This window comes from Notamacropus eugenii, chromosome 1 (genome assembly GCF_028372415.1).
Source record: "Notamacropus eugenii isolate mMacEug1 chromosome 1, mMacEug1.pri_v2, whole genome shotgun sequence".
NCBI lineage: Eukaryota > Metazoa > Chordata > Mammalia > Diprotodontia > Macropodidae > Notamacropus > Notamacropus eugenii.
Genome location: NC_092872.1, coordinates 621,170,715 through 621,196,839, shown reverse-complemented (window position 1 = coordinate 621,196,839; position 26,125 = coordinate 621,170,715). Strand labels below are relative to the sequence as shown.

Genomic DNA, 26,125 nt, shown 5'->3' with positions numbered 1-26,125 from the left:
TTTGATTTATTAACCATTCTGAAAAAGCAATTTGGAGCTACACCTCCCAAGTTATTAAACTGGGTGAATTCTTTGACCCATCAATGTCCCTACTAGGCCTATTTCCTAAAAAAATAAAAGAAAAAATGAAAAATACCCATATGTACAAATTTATTTATAACATATTTTTAAGTGACAAAGAACTAGAAATGAAAGGATTATCTATCAATGGGAGAATGGCTAGATGAGTTATGGCATATTAATGTAATAGAATAGTGTTGTGCAATAAGAAATGAAGAAAGGAACAGTTTTTGCACCTCTGGGGTGACTTTTATGAACTGTTAGAAAATAAATTAGGCAGAACTGGGAGAACAATTTATTTAACAACAAAAACTGCCAAATCCAGTGACTTTTTCTTAGTCCTCTTTCTCCTCAAGCTCTCTATAGCTTTTGATGCAGTACATAAGCCTGTTTTCCTTGATTTTCTCTTTTCTGTTTTGGGAGGGACACTACTCTTTCCTGGTTCTCCTACCTATGAGACTACTTCTCAGTCTTCTTTCCTGAATCTTTATCCATATCATGACCTCTAACTGTAGGTGTTCCACAGGATTCTCTCCTGATTCCTCTTCTCTTCTCCCTCTAGACTACTTTACTTGGTGATCTCATTAGCTCCAATGGATTTTTACCATCTCTATGCTATCTTACCCTAAATGTAACTATCTTACCCTAAACTTTCCACTGGCCTCCAATCTCTTATCTCCAATTGCCCTTCAGACATCTTGAACTGGATATCTAGTAGACATCTTAAACAAAATATGTCCAAAAACAGAATTCATTATCTTTCCCCATAAACGTCCCACCATTACTGTAGAAAGTAACTCTATTTTCCCAGTTCCTCAGGCTTGCAACCTAGGAGTCATCCGGCACTTTTTACCATCTCTTACCTCCCATATCCAATCTATTGCTAATGCCTATTGATTGCACCTTTCCAACATCTCCTAAATACATTCCCTTCTTTCCCCTGACACTCTAGCGCAGACCCTCATCACCTCATACATGGACTACCATGATAACCTGTGGATGAGTCTGCTTTTCTCAAGTGTCTCCACACTCCAATCCATCCTCAATTCAACCACCAAAATGCAGGTCCAATCATGTGATCCTACCTACTCAATAAATTCCAGTGGCTTCTTGCTTGGTGGATTTAGGTAACAGATCAAGACAGATTTTTAGGAAATGACCAATGTGGGAATTTTATTTTGCTTGATTATGCATATTTTACAGTGGTTTTGTCTTTCTTCTTCTTTTTTATTGGAGGTTGGGAGGAAGGAGAGAGAAAATAGATTTTTGTTCATTGAAAAAATTAATTAAAAGCAAGAAGCTCTTATAGTAATGTATTCATATAGAAATTGAGATTTGGATGGGTATTCCTATGGTGGGGTTGTGATTATGATTATCAAATATCCACTTATTTTTTAGTTTCTAAATGTTCTGCTCCTTTCAGTTCATTAATAATACCTTAAAAGGTTCAAAATTAGATAAAATACATAAGAAATGTTAAATGTTGACATATTCATTTATGTTTCTTTTTAAAATTTTAGTCCCAATTAGATTATTTATCATCTTTCTCTGGGTATCTAGAAATGCATGTTGTAGTGGAAAAAAGTCTGGTAAGTCCATTATTCTTATTTCTTTGTCTTTCTTTTCTAACCTTTGTATTTTTTTATTTCTCGTCTCATCTTATTTCCACTTCAAAATCAATAACATGAAATCCAAGGGACTGTTTGAAGCAAAGTTGTCTGACACTAATCTTGCTCCCCCCCTTTTTCCAACAAATATTTGTGAGTGCTCACTATGGTCCAGATACTGTATAATATCTGTCATATATCATTCTATAGAACTGAACTAATATATTCAGTAACGAAGAGAGAATTAAGATAAAGTAGTACACTGTTGTCCATAGTTTCTGTTCAAATTACATAATAGAAATCTCCTAGTGTTAATAGATTCTAAAATTTTGGAAACTGATTTTTTTGCTTTATATTATTAATTTAGTGAAGTATATTTTAAATTAATTTTGTTTTTGAATTACTTGGAAACATTAATGACAGAAAAGAAAAGAGAATTCCAGAGAATTTTAAAACTACTCAGCCTAAAGAGAGAGAGAAGTACAGGTGGAAATGTTTAATTCTCTTACATTTTTACTTCTTAGATACATGGTTGAGAGTTTAGCTGTGTTCTCTTTAGCTAGAAAGATTTCTTACTCTTTAAGATATAGTTCCTTGAGTAATGTTCTCATTATGATGCAAACTTAATTGCTTCTCCACATTTAAGATTTACATTTTGAACCAATAGTGTTTACTTGATAATTAGCCTAGTGTGATGTCTAAAGAAAGGGTATCATTAAATTATATTACTCAAAAAAATCCATTATATTTTTCAGTATAATTTTATGGGATCCGAAGCAAACCTTGTTACTCAGAAAATTGCCATGGTTATTGGACTTGTCAGCACAGTAAGCTTTTGCCTTTCCATGTTTCTTGATTAATGGAGTTACCCTAGGCAGCTATGTGATATTCTAAGTTGTAGAGTTGGCTCAGGACACCATTGGTTAAGGGCACTTTTCTTCCTTATGTCAGAAAAATTGTATCCTGGTGTTTTAAATAGAGTATAGGGACAAATGATAACAGAATGATGATGATTCATATTCACACAAGACTGTGAGGTTTACCAAGTGTTTCCTTACAACAACCCTGAGGGATAATTGTTGGGTTATCCTTATTTTATAGATGAAGAAACTCATCTCTTAGAAGTTTAATAACTTGTCCATCACTAACCAGCTTGGAAAGTGTCCAGTCAGGGTTAAAACCTAGGTATCATGACTCCAAATAGAGTGCATGCAATTATTTCATAAAACAGGTACTTGATTTATGTTACTTTACATGAGCAGTTATCAAAGTGACGGCCACAGGCTGTTGGGATTCCCAGGAACTCTTTCATAGGCCTGTAAGGTTATGACAGTCTTGGTAATAATACCAGGACCTTGTTTGCCGTTTAAAACATGCCTGCCTTTTCCAACTACATATCTGTGTGAAGTCAGATTTTCTTCATAAACTTCAACTAAAATAACAATGCTACTAATGGAGTGCAGAAGCAGATACGACAATATATCTGTCTTCTATTAAGAAAGAGATTTGCAAAAATATGGAAAAGGATACTACTCTTCCCTGTCCCTGTGGAGTACAATGACATTTTTCCATCCCTCAGGCTGCATTTCTCACTATCTCTCAACTCCCATATCCAAGCTTCTCAAGATGCCTTGATTTCACCTTTTCAGCATCTTTTTAATATTCTTCCTTTTTTTCTCTGACACTGCTACCACCCTGGTACCTCATTTTTGGACTACTGCAATAGTCTGTTGGTGGGTCTGCCTGCCTCAAGTCTCTCCCCATTACAATCGATCCTCCATTCAGCCACCAAAAGGATTTTCCTAAAGCTCAGGTCCTCTCATGTTACCCTTCCCTTCTCAAACTTTAGTAACTTTCTATTGACTCCAGGATCAAATACAAAATGCTTCCTTTTGCACTCAAAGCCCTTCAAAACCTTCCTCCCCCTCCCCACCTTTTCAGTCTTCTTACATCTTACCACTCGATACTTATTCTTCAATTCAGTGATATTGACCTCCTGGCTATTCCATAAACAAGATACCCCATCTCCCAGGGTCCTGCATTTTCTCCAACTGTTTCCTTTTCCTGGAACACTCTCTCTCCTCTGCTCTGACTACTGACCTCCCCGGATTCCTTTAAGGCCCAACTAAAATCCTACCTTCTACAGAGAGCTTTCCCCAATCCCTCTTACTTTTAAGTAAGCCTTTCCTGTTAATTATTTCCCATTTATCCTGTATTCAGTATAACTTTCTTTGTTTAACTTTATTTATATGCTTCCCCATTACATTATAAGCTCCTTGAGAACATGGACTATCTTTTGCCTCTTTTTGTATTCCCAGCACTTAGGATAGTGCCTAACACATAGTAGACATTTAATAAATATTTATTGCTTGATTATGTTAGCATATAATGGGTTATTTCCAAATGAATTGATAAATATTTTTTAAAAATTATTAGTGCTAATTCCTAATATAGTAAATAATAATATATAGATATTAATATATAGATATAACATATATCTATATATTATAAATAGATATTAATATATTAATTTAATATATAGATATATAGATTATATTAATATATAGATATTAATATTAATATAAAGATATAACAAACATAAGCCCACTTGGGGATCTTTAATAATTTTTAAGAGTATAAAAACCCAAAATATGAGGTCAAAAATTTGAGAACCACTGCTTTAAATATTTTTAAATAGCTGCCATGGCACTTGATGAGGTCCATTATTTATTATTCATCTATTTACTGTATAATTGCCTCATTTCACTAAGGAATATAATCAAGTAATTGGAGTCAGACTTATTTCAAAATGAATTTAGATTAGTGGTATTTGAATATGCATTCCATTTCTGTTCCATTTTTAGATTTATAGCTCACTAAACTTGACTATTGTGCTGTCTTCCTTGGAGTTCTGGGTAGACAAAAATAAAATCAGTACTGCTGGAGAAGCTCATGAATTATTGAAGAGATTTTTAAAGTGGAAAGAATCTTATCTTGTTCTAAGGAGGCATGATATGGCTTTTTTGCTTAGGTAAGTGTAGCTCCCCGGAGGTCAACTTTCCCCAACTCCCACTTGCATTGGTAGCCTGGGACCCCAGAAGATTTCAGACTACCTTTTTCCCTCAGGGCTCAAGGGGTAATATGTAGGAATTTTTTCAGCTTTATGATTCATGAGCTCTCATCTAGTATTCTTCCTCAATTTAATTAGCTTTTGTTATTGTTGAATCCCATACTTCCGGACCAGTTTGGAGTTTTCTTGGCAAAGATACTGGAATAGTTTGCTATTTCCTTCTCTAGTGCATTAAGGCAAACAGAGATCAAGTGGCTTGCCCAGTTTCACACAGCTTTTAGAAAGTGATATTTATAGTTTAAAAGCAATTGGCCAAAACAAAAATAAACAAAAATCCCCTCCCCCAAATAGGTATAAGGTCCTGGGGAAAAGAGTTCAGTGGTGTTGAGGACATATGTAGTATACTTTGGGAAAGGATAATTTGGAACCTCTGGTTACTATAGAAGTCTTTTTTTTTCCTTTGAGAAATCCTTAAGGATCTCCATTTGGATTGAAGCTACTAGTTCTTCATGTATCTGCAGGCTTCTAATTCTCTTCGAAGTCTTGGTCAGTGCAGGGATAGAAGGGGGTGGAGTGGTGGTGAAGCAACTCCCCCTTTTCTCTGATATTAATGCAAGGGTCTGTCTCCTTAAAATAGTCTTGAGGCTAAAGAATCAGAAGCTTAACTACTTGGCTGCTGAATTGCCAGGTGCTAAAATAGCTCCTCAAGGGTAGGTGTTAGAAATATCCAAAAATTCTATCTGGCCATGAGTAAATTTAGAAAAAAAATTTTTATTTCACATCTAAAAAGATGAGTAACTTGGCCCCCAAGAAGAGCTGGGCTCAAGCACACCTAATGCTAGTTACATAAGTCTTTATAATTCATTCAGATTCGAATTTTGAGCCTTCAACCTCATTGGTCAGCATTCCAGGGTTCACTAAACTCTAAGCTTGATTACATCTTCATTTTACTTAGTCCCCTCCCCTTTTTTTCTACATCAGATAGAATGATAAAGGAGTTTTCAACTGCTAAAAGAACTGGCAAAAGTATGAGTTGGAAGATTTTAACCCAGAATAGCAATAATAAAGGTGGGTTTTATGGCTTTCATCCTTTTCCTTTGTGGATGAGAGCTGGGCTGGCAGTTGTTTCTGGTATGGAGGAAGAGACCTTTTAGATATGCTGATTTTCAAGCAACCAACCTCCCCCACTGCTCTCAGTACAAGCACTTTTTGTCTCTGACTGTAGCCATCAGTATGAATTACAATTTCATATAATTTCTGTGGAAACAAAATTCAATCGTATCTTACACAGGGACTGGGTTTTTTTGGTAACCTCAGTACTCAGCACAATGCTTTTTACTGAATAGGAACTTGTGAGAAATGAGCCCATCTAACAAGCCCCCAACTGTGAGAAACATGCTCACCTTAAACAAAGAACAATAATTGTGAAATTAAGAAAGCTTTTATTAATCTTTGTGTTCATTCCCCCTGAATGAATGGGTAGCTCTCTGTAAAGCTACGGGAAGTCTACAATTTGTTCAGACCAGTCCAAGCCCTTTATACTGTTCTGAATTTTGGACTTCCTGCCCCACCATCCATTGGCTATGGGACTTCATGTTGTCCTCTCTGATAAACTTCCCTAAAACAGCTCATCAAGCATGCTGGGTCACAACTCTGATCACTTAAAGCTGGGAGTTTTAACCTGTGGAAACAGAATTCCTTCCTTGTTTCCCACAAACTCCCCCCTTTTTCCTTTATTAAAACTTTTGTTTCCACACCTAAATTCCAATACCTCCTCACTTTCTTTCCCATATGAATTCTTCCCTTCATCTATCTCCCCTTTACGTGAATATGGGAAGGGATCAAAGTTGACCAATGCATTGACAAATTGGAGGGGACAGTTCCCTTTATAAGTACAGATGCAGAGACTCCAAAGAAAAAGGCAAGTCAATGAATTGTCCTTTTGGAAGTTTCATCTCATATAGCATTCTGGGGAGATCATCTGATGCAATTTTCTGGTCTGGCCACTCTTTCAAGCTGTCTTCAGCACGGCATCTCAGCATTTTCTTCCTTTTATCTTCCTGTAGAAATCCAGATGTCCATTCTCCTACAAAACTGACCTTGATACAATTTTAGATTACCATTCCTAAGCCTTATACCCTTATCATTCTTACAAAATCAAAATTGGAACTTTGGCCAATTGTCATGTTTAAGAAATTCACATTAGAATCCAGCTTTTACATTTTACATTAATTTCCTATTCATTCCCCCTTTAGGAGAATGAGATTTCACTAAGGAATTAGTAATAGGATCTAGTACATACACAACTACAATAAATAATTTCTTTAAACACAGACCATATCATGTCATAAAACAATTCCAATTTCTGGTCATGCAATGCTTCTTTTAAAGCATTTACAAGGTAAATCACAAACCATTCTTCTTTTAACATTAGCCAACTGAGACAAGAATAATATTAACTAGGTATACTAACTTCACAAGACCTTGACCTAACTGTCTCCATGCTATTACTAAGAATTAAAAGACCCTAACTTATTGTTATTGGTCTAAAATTCTAAGCCTAATAGCTTAATTTTATACTTACATCTTAACCACAGATGTTCCCCTACCAATAATCTATTATTTAATAGATCTGGTATTATGCCTACAAAACTTTTGATTATAGCAATTTGCCATTAAGAGGAGGGACATAGCAGGGAAACGTCTCCCTAACTCCATGTCAATTCCAGGCAGAAGTAGATTGTCAACTTAAAGTCTGCCAGGTGTCAGTGGGGAAATTGAGTCAGGAGAATCCTACTGCAGCTCAGATGTAATAGCCATTCTCCCAACCTTTCCATGAGATCACCCCTTTGCAGTTCATACCAGCATCTCACAGGCTTGCTGGCATCATTGACCAATGGCTCAGACAGTCTTTCTTAATATCCATACCTAGAGTTAGACTCAGAAGAACATTCAGTTAATAATAATCCCATAAAATCTTAAGATAATAAGGTCTAATAATCAGTTTTAGATATGACTGTACTTTCACATTGGCTGAGGAACATCTTTAAAACAAGTCTTAAGTAGCTTTCTATACTTGTTCTAGTTCCTGCCTAAATAACAATTGTAAAATCAAATTTACCATTAAAATAATAACTTATTGCTCTAATAGATTTATATCTGTTTCCCAAGCTTCTTTATCCCTTTCTAACCATGCTCAGTCTAAAAGAATGAGTTACACATATGATAAATTCAAACACTAATTTCAATTTATGTTCATGAAATGAATTCAAATCAAAACAGAAACATTTAACTTTTCCATCAATGCAAAATATTACTGATGAGGTTGAGGGGTGATAGGGGACCCCAAAATACCCACAGTCCAGGTTGTGCTCCAATGAATTCGACTCAAGCCTTCTTAAAGCCAAAGAAAACAAAGTTTATTAAAGATTCACCAAACTGGGCTGCCTCTTAAGGAGCCTAAGCATTTGTGATGCTTGTATTCACAAGCTGGCCAGATAGAATCTCAGCTAGACAGAGTCTGAACTGGATTGAATCTGAGTGCCTTCATGGAAGCAAGATGGAACTTAAATACAGAAAAGAGTATAGGAGGGATCTGGGGGGGAGGGGTGGGGTGTCTGGTAGTCCAGGGTGATGGGAGGAGGGGTTTAGGAAGGGTCTTGAGGAGAAGTCCAAGGAGGGAATCCAAGGAGGGTCAAAGGCTGGAAACAGCTGGAGGCTATCAGGAGATATCAGACAATGGAGGGTTGGGGTGGGAAGTAGGTGGGGCAATCCAGAGATCTTGATAGGGGCAGCATGGGAATGAATATAGATCTTAATGAGCTTCCAGAGACTGCCTGAACAAATGGGAAGATTATATTTGAATCAGAAAGGCCAGATTAAATGGGAAGATTCAAGGGGAGCTCGAGGAGGCTCCCAGAGTCTGAGCCTCATCATTACCAGAGGTTACATGCCTCTAAGAAACTACACTGAAATTCTTTTCCCCAAACTGAAGATGTCTCTGACTTAGTCTTAGTAATTAATTCAGTCAATTGTATTAATACACTGTTGCTCTTACATTACTTTGAAACTTGCAAGGACCTTATTCTAAGTCCGGACCTTTGTCCCTTACCCTAAAAGAGTTTTAGTCCCATTTGTCTAAAGGGCCCTGGAAAACCTCACCTTGAAAGCTCCTTGGATTTCTCCACTGGATCTTTCTCTCTTGAGGCCCATAAACCTTTTCTACCATAATTCTCAGATCTCTGTTCTACTTCCTACTCTTAATCTTATAATCCAGTTCTCCAGGCTACTGGCCACTCCCATCAAGACCATCCCTGAAACTCCCAGACCACTTGGAATCCCCCTGGACTCCTTCCTTAGTCCCTCTGTAAATCAGATTAAAGAAAATGCTCAGACTCTATCCAACCCATTTATATTAGCATTATAAAGACTGAGGGTTCAATCTGGCCTCTGGCATTAGCAATACAAATGCTCAGAATCATATCCAGAGTCTACCCAATATTGAGAAACTTTGACTTTCTTTGCCTCAAAGAAGGCTTGAGTTTAATTCATTTGAGCAGGACCCAGCATGTTGCTATTTTTGGGTCCAAGCTCTCCTAACCTCAACAATTCCATATAATTACAGTTAACTTATTCTATGGAAGAGTGATTCAGCATCACATTTATACTTTTATTTCCTTTCCTTTATCTAATTATTTCCATAAATTTCAGAAAGATATTCTATTTCATGTATTTTATCTTTCATGAGACTATAGGAGAGTACCAGTTTAAACTATCTGCTTTGATTTACAGAAACAAGCCATAAAGATGAAAATCAAGGACCTAATTAGATATTATCTCCATCTTATAGTCAGACTCAGAAATAGTCAGATGGGAAAACATTCCTTTTCAGAGGAACACAATGGGAAAACTGAGCCAGAAAGATCCCAACCCAGGCTGAGGACAGGATTGTCCCCTGAGGCAAACTTCTGTCTGTAACCATCACATTCTTCTCTGAGTAGTACAACACAATTTGTGATGGTCCTAGAGGCTTTTACATCAGATGGCACATTTCACTACGCAACAATTTTACCAGGACTTACATCTTAAATCTTAAATTTGTCCTAAAAGCCAATCCCTAGAGATCATTTATCACCAAAACAAGTTCCTCGTTTAGGAACTCCATATACAAAAAGTTTACACTTTACATAGAAACTACAACTTTAACAAAACAAGTTTACCCAATTATGAGGCACCACTGCTTTCTAGCCTCAGACATATCCCCACTTGGATGATACTTTCAGGCTTTTCCAGCCTTACCGTCCTGGGGTAGGACTGGTGCTCTTCCTTTCCTTCAACAATAGGAAAGAGTCAACATCTTTTTTTACTTTTCCCAGACTTTTCCCAGTTCTGAGTTCAGATTAGATCTTAAGAAGTCCTTTGGTAATAATGACTGGACTTTAAAAGGAAAGGGGGATAGAGCCAGGAGGCTGTTGGTCTTAAATTTATCTCAGAGCTTCCTAGAGCCGTAAAATTCCTGGTCTCCCTTATCTTATCCCTTATCTTCTAATCCCCATAAAACCTCCCTATAACAAATCCCTGTAACCTTACATTACATTGCCTGTTATATTTGTGGGGAAGAAAATCGGCCTCATTACTTTATAATCACAGCCCAAATTTAATTCTTTAAAATGGTTAATTAAATGAAGGGGGAAAAAAGCCAGACATCAAGATAATAATATCTACAATCTAGTATTTTAACCTAGTTGGCAAGGATGTATTCCTGGAATGGAATTTTGTTTGTCTATAGTTATCTAGTTTGATTATCATTCAAGCCAACCAAATTTTTAAGATAGCTTTGGATTTATTTAAATCTCCCTCTCAAGTCTCCACAAAAATGTTTGTCAATATTTATCAGAAGAAATGCTTCCAAATTCCCTGATCCTGACAAAGATGTTTCTTCACATTCTGATTTGTGGCAGTAAAAATAGGAAGTTATGGAGAAGATAATTCTTTGCAGCACACTGTCATGATATCACATGATATATTTTATGTGATAAACTATTGGATTTAATTTATGAAAACTTCATACAACATAAGTATATAATGGGTAGCTGATTAAATGTAATGTTTGAGGTTATTTAAAAAATAAGGTAGGCATTAGGATCTTGAGCAGCAATTAAATTTTTTTTCATGATCTGTTTCTTAGGTTAAAAGAGATTAAGTTTTATATCATTGCAATGTTCAGTGACTTTTCTAGGAATGTAAATACTTGAGAAGGAGGTCGATATAGATCACTCTTGAAACCTTCAGTTTAATGACCTGTGATTGAATTAGAGAGATCATTCCACCAAAATGTATCACCTTCATGTCTGAGGTGTGGAAGCCAATGAGTGTGTATGTAAGCATGCATTATGTATGTTCCTATGTATGCACGCATGTATGTATGTATGTATATACGCTTGTTTGTTCACAACCCATCACCTAATGGCCACGTTTCTGACGAAGAGCTGCTCCATTATCTTAGCCAGGATGATTCTTTTTTTTTTTTAACATGTAATTTATTTTCAGTTCTTAACATTCACTTCCACAAGAATTTGAATTCAAAATTTTCTCCCCATCTCTCCCTACTCCCCAGCCTAGAACAGCATGCACCCCATCCACTGTATAGCCTGTATAGCTTGATTTCCAGTTGCATGCTAAAACAATTGTCAACATTCATTCTTAAAGCTTTGAGCTCCATATTCTCTCCCTCCCTCCCCACCGTCACTGAGAAAACAAGCAATTCAATATAGGTCATACATGTATAATAATGTAAAGCATTTTCATAATAGTTATGTTGTAAAAGACTAATCACATTTCTCTCTTTCCTTTCCTGCCCTTCATTTATTCATTCACTCCCTTAACCTGTCCTCCCATAATAGTGTTTGCTTCTGATTATCCCTTTCTCCAATTTGCTGTCCCTTCTATTATCTTCCCTCTCCTATCCCTTTCCCCCTTGTCTTCCTGCAGGGTAAAATTGATTTCCATATCCAACTGAGTGTGTGTTATTTCCTCCTAATCCCATGGCTCAGTTATTTCCTTTCTTCTCCTCTCTCTTCCCCTCCATTGTAAAAGCTCTTTCTTCCCTCTTTTATGTGAGGTGATTTGCTATATACTACCCCTCCCTTTCTCTTACTCCTAGTACATTCCATTCAACAGTAAATTTTATTTTTTAGGTGTTTTCTCTTCATATTCAGTTCACCCTGTACCCTCTGTCTATGTGTGTGTAGTACACACACATACACACACACACACATACATATACATACCTACACATATATAATATACACATACATACATACCCATACCTACCTACCTATACATATATTCCCTCTGACTATCCTAATACTGAAAAAGGTCTCATGAGTTACAAATAACATCTTTCCATGGAGGAATGTAAACAGTTCAACTTTAATAAGTTCCTTAAGGCTTCTCTTTCCTGTTTACCTTTCCATGTTTCTCTTTATTCTTGTATTTGAAAGTCAAATTTTCTATTCAACTCTAGTCTTTTCAACAAGAATGCTTGGAAGTCCTATATTTCATTGAAATTCCATTTTTCCCCCTGAAGTATTATACTCAGTTTTGCTGGGTAGGTGATTCTTGGTTTTAATCCTATCTTCTTTGACCTCTGGAATATTATGTTCCAAGCCCTTCGATCCCTTAGTGTAGAATCTGCAAAATCCTGTGTTATTCTGATTGTTTTTCCACAATATTTGAATTGTTTCTTTCTGGATGCTTGTAATATTTTCTCCTTGAGCTGGGAACTCTGGAATTTAGTTACAGTATTCCTAGGAGTTTTTCTTTTGGGATCTCTTTTAGGAGATGATTGGTGAATTCTTTCCATTTCTATTTTACTCTCTGGGTCTAGAATATCAGGACAGTTTTCCTTTATAATTTCTTGGAAGATGATGTCTAGGCTCTTTTTTATATCATGGTTTTCAGATAGACCAATAATTTTGAAATTATCTCTCCTGGATCTATTTTCCAGGTCAGTGGATTTTCCAATGAGATATGTTTTTTCATTCTTTTGGCTTTGTTTTATCATTTCTTGGTTTCTCATAAAGCCATTAGCTTCCATCTGCTCCATTCTAATTTTTAAATACCTATTTCCTTCAGTGAGCTTTTGAATTTCCTTTTCCACTTGGCCCATTCTGCTTTTTAAAGCATTCTCATACTCATTGGCTTTTTGGACCTTTTTTGCCATTTGGGTTAGTCTATTTTTAAGGGTATTATTTTCTTCAGTATTTTTGAGTCTCCTTTAGCAAGCTATTGACTCGCTTTTCATGATTTTCTTGCATCGCTCTCATTTCTCTTCCCAATTTTTCCTCCACTTCTCTTACTTGATTTTCAAAATCCTTTTTGACCTCTTCCATGACCTGAGACCATTGCATATATTTTTTGGAGGTTTTGTTTGTAGAAGCCTTGACTTTTATGTCTTCCTCTGATGGTATGCTTTGTCTTTCCTTATCAGAAAGGAATGGAAGAAAATACCTATTCGCCAAGAAAGTAACCTTCTATAGTCTTATTTTTTTCCTTATTTTTTTCTCATTTTTTTCCCCCTTTTTTGGGCATTTTCCCAGTCAGTTAGTTGACTTTTGAGTCCTTTGTCAAGTACTTTAGGGACCTGTAAGTTCTCAGCTCTTCCAAGGTGGCACAATCAAGGGAGAAGAGTTTACTCCTCTCTTGGCCTGGGTTCTGGTGTGTGAGCAGGATTTCCTCTCCAGAGCCACCAGCAACTCCACTACATTAGTGCTCCTCCTTACCCCAGGACTGCCACTCAGAACTAAAGCTCAGATTGGCGACTCCATTCCCCCAGGGTCTTTAGGCTGAGGGCTCCTAAATTGGGTGCTGCCATTGCAGTGGCTGCTGCCTCCCTGGTGCTGAGGTTGGGCTCAGACTAGACTTTCTTCTCACCCAGGTGAAAGAGCTTTCTTACTGATCTTTGAAGCTCTGTTTGGTGTTTGTGGGTTGAGAAATCTAGGAACTGCAGCTGATATTCATGATTCCATGCCCTGATGCCTGCTCCAGTCCTGTCTGTGCCATGCAGTGCAGTCAAGGCTGGGTGGCGCTCCGTGGGCTGTGTTCCACTCTGAGCCTGGTGCAATAGACCTTTCCTGTTGGCCCTCCAGGCTGTCTTGGACTGGAAATTTCTTTCACTCTGTTGTTTTGTGGCTTCTGCTGCTCTAAAATTTGTCTGAAATCATTTTTACAAGTATTTTATGGGTTATGGGGGTAGAGCTAGAGCAGGTCCATTCTTCTACTCTGCCATCTTGACTCTACTTCTAGCGAGGATGATTTTTAAAGCATGTTCTGTCCCATGTAGGTCCCTCACACAAAGTTTTTTAGTTTAGTACAACCTGCTAGAGTTGCCCTCTGCTGGTCTAGCTACACTAAGATGAAGCACTGGAAGAATGCTCTACTGGAAGTTTTCTTTCTTATTATGAGTAATTTAAATAGAACAAAATAGAAAAGATTAATTTTATAAAAAACAAGAAGTCCTTTTTTAGGGTTCTATACCCGCAATCATCTATGTTAACCTTTTTCAAAGTAACTGCGAGAGGGAGTAAGAGTCCTCGATTCTGTCAGCATTAACATATTGATGGAAATGGTCCCTCATCTCCCTCTGTTAATGTAAAGAGCAGCTGAAGAAGATCAATATTTCAATTTTCAGCAGACAGAATAGAATGCTGAATAACTCTTCATGGGATCAGCAGAATCCCATGGGATAGAACTGAGCCTCCTCCCTTTCCTTGTTGTCAAAAGTTTTCGAGGGCAATTGTAATTTTTTAGAACTATAAATAAATAAGAAGAAAAGAGGTAGAATATCTACAGGGAAGCTTGTTCCTATGACTCCAGAATATGCAGTTCAAATAAACAAACATTTACTAAATGTGTGCTATGTGCAAGGCATTGTGTAGAATTGTCATTTTTATTATATTAGCACGGCCTACCCATGAGCAACTAATGTTTTTCCACTTACTTAAGTCTGACTTTATTTTGTTCAAGGCATTGTGATAGGCACTGAGGACAAAAAGAGAAAAATTAAAAATAGCTTTTGCCTTAAAGAAATTTACATTCTATTGCAGAAAACAAGTTTTACAAAATAAGTAAATACAAAATATGTACAAATTAAATATAAAGTAATTTTGGAGAGAAAGAACACTAACAATTTGGAGGGGATGGTCAGGAAAGACCTTACATAGGAAGTGACAGTTGAATTTTGAAGGCAGGTGAGTATTCCAGGAGGCTGAGGTAAAGAGGCAGAACAGCCTAGGCAAGGGAGACAAAGAATATACAAAAAAAAGGGAGATAACATGTGCCATATGGGGAACAGATACTAGGCTAGTTGCGCTGAAGAATGGAATGCATGAAGTAGTGTGAGCTTGAATAGTAAGCCTAGATTGTAAATACAGTATTAGAGATCTGTAAATGCCAGAATATGGGAAGTCACATAGTCAGACATATGTTTAGTAATATCTATTTGGCAGTTCTATGGAAGAGGATGAATTGGGGAGATGAAGGCCAGTCATCTAGAAAAGACTGCCAATGGGGCACAAGTTCTCAAAGCCTCTGCCAAGCTAAAAAGGCTTTGGGTATGTTCCTGGCTAGAGAATAAGTATACTTTCCAAGGATCAGCCTCAGCATGAGACTCATCACACTAATAGTCTAGACACTTGATGATGAATTCTTGGGCCATGGTCATCTATGAAATAATAAATCTTTAGTTACTTTAAGTTATTCTCTCTTTTTTACTCCTCTTGTAAGTTGTTTTCCCTTCTTCATATATTCCTTCTCCACTTTTTGTGAATTTGCATTTTATTGTACATTTTAAAAGAAGCAGAAATAATAGGATCACTATGTGTCACGTGTTGGTTGAGAGGTACTTTGAAATGCTAAGGGGATAATTAGATACAGAAGTTCAAATAGTTACAGGAAAGAGTTGAAAATGAATTTGCCTACTTTTCCTAAAGGTATATTTTTAATAAAGTTTTATTTTTGTGCTTAAGTTATAGGAATAGATTTAAATATGTGGGAGCAACATTTCAAGGAAAGATATGTGAAAGAAACTATGCTGGTGGTGTTGCCTTGGTATGGAATTATTTAATTAATATCGCTAATATTTATATAGACTGTTAAAATTCTTTCTTATTGTCATGTTACTGTATTTAAATATAATATGCAACGGATGTCTTGGGTGTCTTGGGGAAGCTTTTTCTCTGCTCTTTATTTAAAAGTAAAGTTTTTAGAACCATTGAGAAATATTTTGTGCCAAACAGAGGAGAATTACTCAAGCATTGGACGTGCCCACCAGAGCATGAAACTTTCCCAATAAGATCAGGAATGAAGCAAGAATGTCTGTTATGACCATTATTATTCAACATTTTACTAGGAGTGCTAGCTATAGCAATAAAAGAAAAAAGGGAAATAAAGGAATAAGCATTGGTAAAGAAGAAACAAAACTCTAGCTTTTTGTAGATGATGTAATACTTAAAAAGAACCCCAGAAAGTCAACCAAAAAAGCTAATTGAAATAATTCAGCGAAGTTGCAGGATATAAAATAATTCTACATGAATCACCTACATTTTTGCATGTTACTAACAAAATCCCACAGGAGGAGATATTCCATTAACAATAACAACAGGCATTTTAAAATACTTTGGAGTTTACCTTCTAAGATACACACATACACACACATATACACACACAGAAACTTTATGAAGACAATTATAAAATGCTCATACAAAAAATACAGATCTAAATAATTAGAGAAATATTAGTATCTCATGGGGAGGTTAATATAATAAAATGACAATATTTCTTAATTAATTTACTTATTCAGTGCTATACACATCAGATCTCAAAAGACTATTTTATTCAGCTAAAAAAGTAACAAAATTAGTCCACAGGAAATGTCAGGAATCACAAAGAAATCAATGAAAAAAATGGAAAGGAAGGTGTAGCAGTATTTGATTTCAAACCATCCTACAAAGCCATAATTATTAGATGAGAATTTGTGTTAGATGAGAAATAGAGATTGATCAGTGGACTAGAATAGGCACACAATGTACAGAAGAAAACTAATACAGTAACTTACCATTTGAGAAACCCAAAGATGCTAGCAATTTTCATGAGAACTCACTGTTCAACAAAAGTAATTGAGAAAACTGCAAAACTGCAAAAAGTCTGGCAGAAGCTAAGTACAGACCAAAAGCTCACATTGTGCACCAAGTTAAATTAAATGGGTACATGATTTAGGCATAAAGGGTGACATTATAAGCCAATTAGGGGAGCATGGAAGAAATTACCTGTTATATATATGGATAGGGGAAGAGTTCATGACCAAAGAAAAGAAAGAAAAGTTCACAATAGGCAAAATGGACAATTTTGATTTTATAAAATTTAAAGTTTTTGTACAAACAAAACCAACATAGCTGAAATTTGAGAAGTAGGAAATCAGGAAAAAAATCTTTGCAGCAAGTTTCTCTGATAAACATTTCAAAACCAAGATATATAGGCAACTGAGTCAAATTTACAAGAATAGGCCATTTCCCCATTGATAAATGGTCAAAAATACAAATGAGTAGTTTTCAGAGGAAGAAATCCAAACTATCAATGGCCATATAAAAAATGCTCTAAATCATCAATAATTAGATATATGAAAATTAAAACAGCTCTGAGGTCCTGCCTCATACTTATCAGATTGACAAAGTTAACACAAAAGGAAAATAAAAACATTTGAGGGGATCTGGGAAAACAGATACACTGATGCATTCTTGTGGAGCTATGAATTGATCTAACCGTTCTGGAAAGCAGTTTAGAACTATGCACCCCAAATCTTTTCAACTGGATATACTTTTTAACCCATTGATAATACTACTAGATCTATACTCCTAAAGAGATCAAAGAAAGAGGAAAAGAACCCATATATTAAAAAATATTTATAGCATCTCTTGTTGTGGTAGTAAAGAATTTGAAACTAAGGGGAAAAGCATCCATTGGGGAATGGTTAAACCAGTTAGAGTACATGAGTGTGGCAGAATACTGTTGTGCTATAAGAATTCAAGACATAGATATGTGAAGAAGCATGTTTTATATATGTGCAAATGCACAGCAATAGCAAATGGCAAGATAAGATCAGGGAAGAGAGTAGTAGAATTTGGCTTCAACATATAACGCATGAAAAGGCATAGGTCAAATAAGACTAGAAAGATAAACAGGCATCAGATTTTATTTATTTTTATTAACACTTTATTTTTTCACAATAAAATGTAAAGATAATTTTTAACATTAATTAAGAAACAATTTTTGAATTCCAAATTTCCTCCTTCTCTCCCTCACCTCCACCCTCACTGAGATGGTAAGCAAGTTACATAGGTTATACATGTGTAATCATGCAAAACATTTCCACATTAGTCGTATTGTGAAAGAAGACATAGACCCAAAGGAAAAAAAGACCACTTAGAATAAATGATAAAAAATTAATTGGAGATTAGTTAACTTAGTCCTAAAGAATGAGTAGATCAAAGGAAAAATCATGGAAGGAGCCGATAATTTCATTAAAGATAATGAAAATAATGAGACAATGCACTAACATTTTTGGGATGCAGCCACAGCTTTGCTTAGAGGAAAATTTAAATTTAATTTTCAGTCCAAATGTGCTCTCTCTATTTCTTTTTCTCTCTTTCTTTGGAGAGTGGGGTTAAGTGACTTATTCAGGGTCACACAGCTGGTAAGTGTCTGAAGTGGGCTTTGAACTCAGGTAGTTTTGACTCCAGAGCCAGTACTCCATCCACTGCCACATAGCTGCCCCTGCACCTTACCTTGAATTCTTCCTTCAAGGTCTGGTGCAGGTAATACCTCTTCATGAAACTTTCCATGATTCCCTCCAACTAGATATGGTCATTACCTACTCAGATATTTCATGCCAATCTATTTTATATCTATCATGCACTTAGTCATCGTCTAATTTTTGTTAGTTATTTATGTACATCTATCATCTCTAATAGATTACAATTTCCTTGAAGGAAGGGCTTCAATCATTCTTGTAAGTATATCCAAGGCTTAGACTAAGTCCTTTAATATAGTAGGTGCTCAATTAATGTTTCTTGAATTGAATTAAATATTGTATTCCATTTCAAGTTTGTTGTTTATTGTTCATTTTATCTTAATTCTTTCATTTTCCCCACCTGAATGAATTATTAGATTTTCAGTGGTGGTAATTTTTCTGTTTTTCTTTGTTAATTTTTAGTATCCAAGAGCATTGAGTCTGGAGGCATTTTCTGTTATTATTGCTCAATTACTGGGTCATAGCATGGGATTAACTTATGATGATGTTAAAAGCTGTCCCTGTTCAAGAGCTGTCTGTGTAATGAACCCGGAAGCAGTGTAAGGTGTTTTATTTATCAAATATCTATCATAATAAGATTGCTTCTTTGTTTACTATATAGGCATACATGTGTATGTATATGCATCTCTGTGTGTGTGTGTGTGTGTGTGTGTGTGTATCAGCTAACATTTTAACTGTGGACACAACTGATACTATTCATTACTAATGTTGACCGATCTTTTCTCCTCTCACATAAAATTATATATACTGGAAGCAGATGTTGTAGATAATCTGTACAGCTTCATTGGGTGCCTTTTGGCAGAGCCTTATACTTAGGAATGAGCTTTTGGTCTAAACTCTAAGTATGTCCTGAATGAAAAGGAACTAGCAGGCTTACCTGTTCATTTCTAATGCTGTTCTTTCACTACTGTGTTTACTTGCATAGTGGATGGATGCACATTTTATGTTCCTTGAGCTATATAAAATATACAGATTTAATCCTTATATAAGAATAATTAAAAATAATAGATGTGATTACCACAATGGATTCCATGTTTGGGGAAGGAAGGAAGTGATCATTGAATCAGGGATAAATATGTAAGCCAGTTAAGATTATAATCCTTGACCAGAGTGAAAAACACTGTAAGATGAGGCTTCTGCATTGTGACAGTAAGAGCATGGGGACTGGACAAGTTGGGGATTTAAGGAGGCAGCCAATCTGTTCTTCACTCCTATGGTAATACTGTATTGACAGAAATTGGATTGCAATGGTGACTCCAACTATACCATTTACATGCTTCCCAGATTATTGATCTGGTTTCATTTTTTTCTGGTGTTTTTCTTCTTTTAATTTGTATTAATACTTCTTGTTTTTATACTGCATTTATTTCTGAATATATCCCTTTTCCTTTCCTTACAAAGCGGACCATCCTTTTTATAAAAGATCTAATCATAAAGAATAAAGATATTTGGTTGGTTTTAAAGATAGTAACTAAAAGAGAAGAAAGAAAAAAGACAGTAACTAATTTGACCCTGCACCAAAGTCCTACTGGGACAACCTTATTCCAAGATGGAGCTGTCCCTGGCCTCTTGAAGGGCCAGCTCTGACAGTGTTTTGTCTGCTGGCTAGGAGCAAACCTCACTCATTGTTGCATATAGCAAGAACTTCATCAGGGCTTATCGACTGATGGTCAGTAGAAGCCTGACCACTTGGTCACAATGGCCTCTAATAATGGGATCACAGATTTAGGACTAGAAGCAACGTTAGAGGTTATCTAGTCCAACGCCCTCATTTTACAGATATGGAAATGAAAGTTCAGAGAAGGGAAAGGTCTTCCCCAGGATCACCCAGCAAGGAAATGGCAGTAGTGAGATTGGAACCCAGATCTTCCTGACTCCAAGTCCAGCACTCTATCCACTATACCATGCAGCCTGTGAGAGAAAAAAAAAGTACAAAACATCTTTTACTTTTGCATAGCTTTTTTTTAACTTTGTACTGCCACCATCCTGATGCAGGCCCTCATCACCTCACACCTGAACTATTACAATAGTCTGCAGGTGGGTCTGACTGCCTGAAGTCTCACCCCACTTCAATCCACCCTCCATTCAACCTCCAAAGTGACTTTTCCTAAGACTAAAGTCTGATCATGATATACCCACACCCTCTTCCCCATCCCTACTCCCCAACTCAATAAACTCCAAAGGCTTCCTACTGTCTGTAGTATCAAATACAAAATGCTCTCTTGGGCATCCCAAGCCCTTCATAACCTAGTCCCATCCAGTCTTTCCAGTCTTCTTACACCTTATTCCCCCCCAGTGGCACTGGCCTCCTGGCTGTTCTACATCAAGACATTCCATCTCTTATCTCTAGGTGTTTTCTTTGGCTGTCCCTCATGCCTGTAATGCTCAATGTCCTGTTGGTGCTGCTTTATGATTGGCTGGCTCTTATGGTCCTGTCTGGGATATGATGAATGACTGGTCATTGTGGTCCTGTCTGAGATTAAATGGATGATGTGGTTGAGAACATGGGCACACCTGCTATTCTAATGAGATAGTGAGGCATATGAGGAAGTTGGGATATTGAGTCTGGGGGCAGAGGCTAGCTAGTGGCAGTAGCTAGGATTCCATCATAAAGTGTCTGAGGTCAGTTTTGAACTCAGGGAAATGAATCTTCCTGACACTAGGCCAAGTGCTGTATCTACTATGTAGCTGCCCCTAATTATATTGAAATCATTATCAAATATGAAAAAATAACCAAGTTCATTGGCCCCAGGTTAAGACCAACTGAATTAGAAGAAAGAAAAAAGTTTAGAAGGCACATTGTGTACAACTACAAAACCTTTATCAGGACCTGAAAATTTGTTCATACCAAAAAAGGAGTCATGCATAAAAATCTTGATAATGACTCTTGTAATTTTTACCTACACAACATCTTTCATATATTGTTCCCTTCACTCTTCTAACACAACCTTCATTCTAGTTCAAGACTCCTTCATCTATTGCTTAGACTGTTGAAACAGTCTCCTAATTGTTCTCTCTCAAACAAGTTTCTTATTCCATTCATCTTCCACACAGCTGCCAAAGCGATTTTTCTTAAAGCATAGGTGTGACTGGATCCCCTTGTAAAGCCTTTTAAATAAACTCTACTGATTTATCGCTACCTCTGGGATCATAAGTAAACTTTTCTATGTGACATTCGAAACTTGACAATTTGACCCCACTTGGCCTTTGTAGCCTTTTTATGTACAGCCCTCTTCCTTCTCTAGTCTCCTCTCTCCTCCAATACTGTATGATCTAATCAGATTGACCTTTCTATTATACACATTAGATTATCTTCTTGCATTGATATTTTTTTTGCCTTTTCTCTTAAAGACCAGCCTTAACCCCAAGTCGTTCTGACTGTCCAAATCACTCTGGCTTTCCTTCATTGGCCAATAATAGATCCCAGGCCAAGCCCTACTTGTTCATTTTTTGGGTCCAGATCGTCTCAGAATGAATGTAAATAACAATTGTATCAGTTTTAGCTAGAAAGCCTGAGGGTCTTCTCTTCCCAGATCTTTTTTTTTTTTTTTTTTTTTTTGTTAAAGAGGCCATTCTTTGCTTCATTTCTTATTAAGCCTTAATCCCTGAGTAGGCATTGCCTCATTCAAACTGAGACCTTTTCCCCTACTGCATTCTGGGACATCTCCAGTTGTTCTGGCCTATATCTGGCCACTGGACCTAGATGGCTCCTGAGGTGAAAGTGAGGCTGGTGACTTTGCACAACCCTCCCTCACTTAAATCCACTTCACTTGCATGTCATGGCATCACCTTACTGATGTCATGGTCCTCTTTGAGAATGAAGAACAAACAGTAAACTCCCAATCATCCTCTCTCTACTCCATTTGAACAATCACACACACAGCTTAGCAATATGGGTAGTTAATAGCTTGATCCCATTTGTTTAAGAGACAAAATAAATATTTAAAGATAATCAAAATTTTAAGATATGAAAACAAACCTTTTTGGTACCACTGAATAAATCTAGAATGAGATTTCCAAGAGACTAATGTGTGTGGGGGGTCCCTTTTATGCAGACCACTCTGCATATGCATTTTAGAGTCAAATAAGTCTTCTAGGCAGCTATAAATTAGGGAAAGACAGGGAATTTACAGAATACAAAGAAAGACAGGTTAAATGAAAGGTTTTTTTGTTGATTTTAGTTATTTTAGTGATCTCTTGGACATCAGCAGTGGATTGGCCAGGTCATCTTCTACCTCAGTGTCCTCCTTGACTCCCCATTTTCATTCACACCACATATCCATCTCATTGCTAAAGGTTGTTTTTACCTTAAAAAACATCTCTGGTATGCATTGCCATGTTTTCCTCACAAATCTGCAACCCCACTTCAGGCTCTTATTCTTGCCTGCACTGTTGAAACAGTCTTTTATCTGGTCTCTCTATGTTTGATGTCTTTTCACTCCAATCCATCTTCCTCTCAGCTGCCAAAGCAACTTTTCTAAAGTGTTTTTCTGACTGTGTATCCCTCTGATGAACAAACTCCAGGGACTCATTACCTTTAGTACCAAATATAAACTTTTATGCTTGGCATTCAAAGCTCTTCAAAACCAGGGTCTTTCTACCTTTCTAATCTTCTTACACATCACTACCTTCAGTGTAATTCATGATAGATATTTATACCTATATGTATCTCTCTCTCTCTCTCTCTCTCTCTCTCTCTCTCTCTCTCTCTCTCTCTCTCTCTCCCTCTCTCTCTCTCCCTCCCTATAGGTCTATCTAGATATCTATGTTTATCTCTCTATGTTTATATATATATATACGTATTATATATACACACATATAAATAAAATCTGTGTAGCTATCTACATCTATCTAAATGGAGATATATCTATGTCCATATCTATCTATCTACATATCGATCTGTCTATGTATCTATCTATCTGCCTATCTATCTATTCATCTCTATGTCATGTATACCCAACCAGAGGGTGGCTTCCAACATCTTAGACACATCCTATGTAGAGGATTTATAAAAGAATATAGACAAAAATAACAAAGAATGAGAAGGTGTGAATAGGTTGTGGAAAGATTACATGCATTGGAAAGATCACAGTATGGAGAAGTAAAAGAGTTATTAGTTGGAAATATCTTCATAGATTACAGGAATTTTAAAGCATCAACTTTATAAGAAAGGAGCATGACATTTCTTGGTGAGTTAAAGTTGAGGTTTCTTTTTATTAGTATCATGTGGGTTCTATTAACTATGCTTTGCTTTCTGTTTCCAAAAAAAATTCTGAGTAATTTTCTTTTATGATTTCCTAAAGTATAGCATCCTTGCTTCCAACAAGTTTTAATTCATTATCTTTTTTGGTGGAAGATCTTTGTTGTTTATATTATCTTTGTTAGACCCATTTTCAAGAGAAATTGCTTTGGTTTATAGAAAACTCATGTTCTTTCAATCTTCTTATTTTTAAAATTTCACTCTATCAGTTTTTTTCTACCTCTACACTCTGAGTTGCAAATTTACTGTTCTCTTTCTTTTTGCAAAAACCTTCTCTTTATTATAATTTAGAATGTAAGGGAAGAAAGGAGAAAGAAATAAACATTTATTAAATGCTTTGTTTTCAGTCATTTCAGTTATGTTTGACTCTTCATGACCACATTATATTTTTTTTTGGCAAGGTTCCTGAAGTGGTTTCCCATTTTCTTCTCCAGCTTATTTTGTAGATGAGGAAATTGAGGCAGACAGGGATAAGTGATTTGTCCCAGTTGACATAGTTAGTAAGTGGTTAAGGTTGAAATTGAACTCAGGTGTTCCTTATTCCAGGCCCAGTACTCTATCCACTGCACCACCCAGATGCTGATACTAAGCACTTTATAGATATTATCTCATTTTATCCTCATGACAACCCTGTGAAGTAGGTACTGCTATTATTTCCATTTCATAGTTGAGGAAATTGAGGCAAACAGAGGTTAAGTGAGTTGCCTGGGGTCACACAGCTAGTATCTGTGATCTGATTTGAACTAGAGTCTTCCTAACTCCAGGCCCAGTGCTCTATCCACTGTACCACCTAGCTGCCTCCTGGTAATACCATGCCCCCTTCATTTGTATTTTTTATTATTGCTTAATGAGGCGGCAAGGCTTTTTGTATTTCTGAATGAATTTTGATGTTATTTTATAAAGTATTCTCTTGGTTATTTGGTTGTTATATCACTAAGTCTAAAAAACTTAGAGATTATTATTATTTTTATCATTTTGACACAGCTAATGATCCATGAGCAGTGAATAGCTTTCCAAATATTTGTCTCCTACTTCATTTTTAATTTAAAAGGTTTTCCTTTAATACATTTTATTTTTTTCATATTTTTTCCAGATATATTCCTTTCTCTTCTCTACCCTTATAACAAAGTCATTTTAGTCCTTATAATAAAGAAGACAAAAGAAGGAAAAGGAAGAAAAATAGTTCAGCAAAACTAGTCATCATGTTCTTCTGGATATGAAAGTTTATGAGTTTTTTCACACTCATACTTCTCACCTCTACCAAAAAAAGTGTATTTTCTCATCTCCTTTTCAGGGCCAAACTTAGTCATTATAAATATACAATGGTCAGTTTCATTTTTTCCTCTATTGTCCTTTCTTGTTGGAGTCATTATGTATATTATTTTTCTTTCCCCAATTAAAAGCTGAGAGAGAAAAAAGAAGAGAAAAATCCCTTGTAACAAAAAAGCATAGTCAAACAAACAAAATCATGTGTCAATGTGTCAATCACTTTTCTCAAAAGATGGGTAACATACTTCAGCATAGGTCCTCTAGAAGTATGATTAGTCATTATATTAATGAGTTCTAAAGCTTTTCAAGTTGTTTTTATTTACAATGTTTTTATGAATCATTCTTTGGATTCTGTTCACTCTGAATCAGTTTATACTATCCAAGAATCTCTGAAATTATCGTCATCATATCTTAAGGCACAATAATACTCCATCACATTTATAAACCACCATCTATTCAGTTATCCCTCAGTTGCCAAAATGGAAATCTTAGATCCTTTTTTAGATTCTAGATCTTTCTTTTCTTTTTTCCCCTTTTAATCTTCCTTTCAGAATTGAGGAGTTTGTTTTGCTTTTGATTATTCTCTCCCTAGTATTAGCATTCCTCTTAATCCTCCTTCTTTATCCCACTTATTTCTCTATTCAGTTTGATTTATTTCTACACCAAATTGTGTTTGTTTTAAACCCTGTTTTTTCTGTTCCAGAGAAGCATGGGGTTCATGTGATAATCACTATGACCATGCTTTCTTCTCTGTCTTACGTAGCAAATTCTACTTCATTCTTCCTTTATTCAACATTGTATTCTCCCTTCTTTTCTTTCCTCTCTTCCAGAAGAGAACAAGTCCACATTTAGGATGGACTGTGATTTTTTTCTTCTTCTTTGTAATAAATGGATTTCTTTTTTCTCTTCTTTGTTCAGTTGTGATCTGGGCAGTTTTCATTTCCTTCTTGAACTATATTGTCTTGTTATTATCATTAGGTCATGATTTTTGT

The 26,125-nt window shown here is 36.1% G+C and overlaps 1 protein-coding gene across 2 annotated transcripts in view; it reads left to right on the top strand.

The window, feature by feature from the left end:
- LOC140520805 (disintegrin and metalloproteinase domain-containing protein 2-like) overlaps positions 1-26,125 on the top strand; it is a 151,294-nt gene that overhangs the window by 69,159 nt on the left and 56,010 nt on the right. For both annotated transcript variants that reach the window (XM_072635114.1, XM_072635115.1), the window contains exons 7-11: positions 1,581-1,649; positions 2,423-2,494; positions 4,532-4,698; positions 15,765-15,846; positions 19,007-19,143. In XM_072635114.1, coding sequence (XP_072491215.1) covers positions 1,581-1,649; positions 2,423-2,494; positions 4,532-4,698; positions 15,765-15,846; positions 19,007-19,143 — 527 coding nt within the window. The remainder of the gene's footprint in view (positions 1-1,580; positions 1,650-2,422; positions 2,495-4,531; positions 4,699-15,764; positions 15,847-19,006; positions 19,144-26,125) is intronic.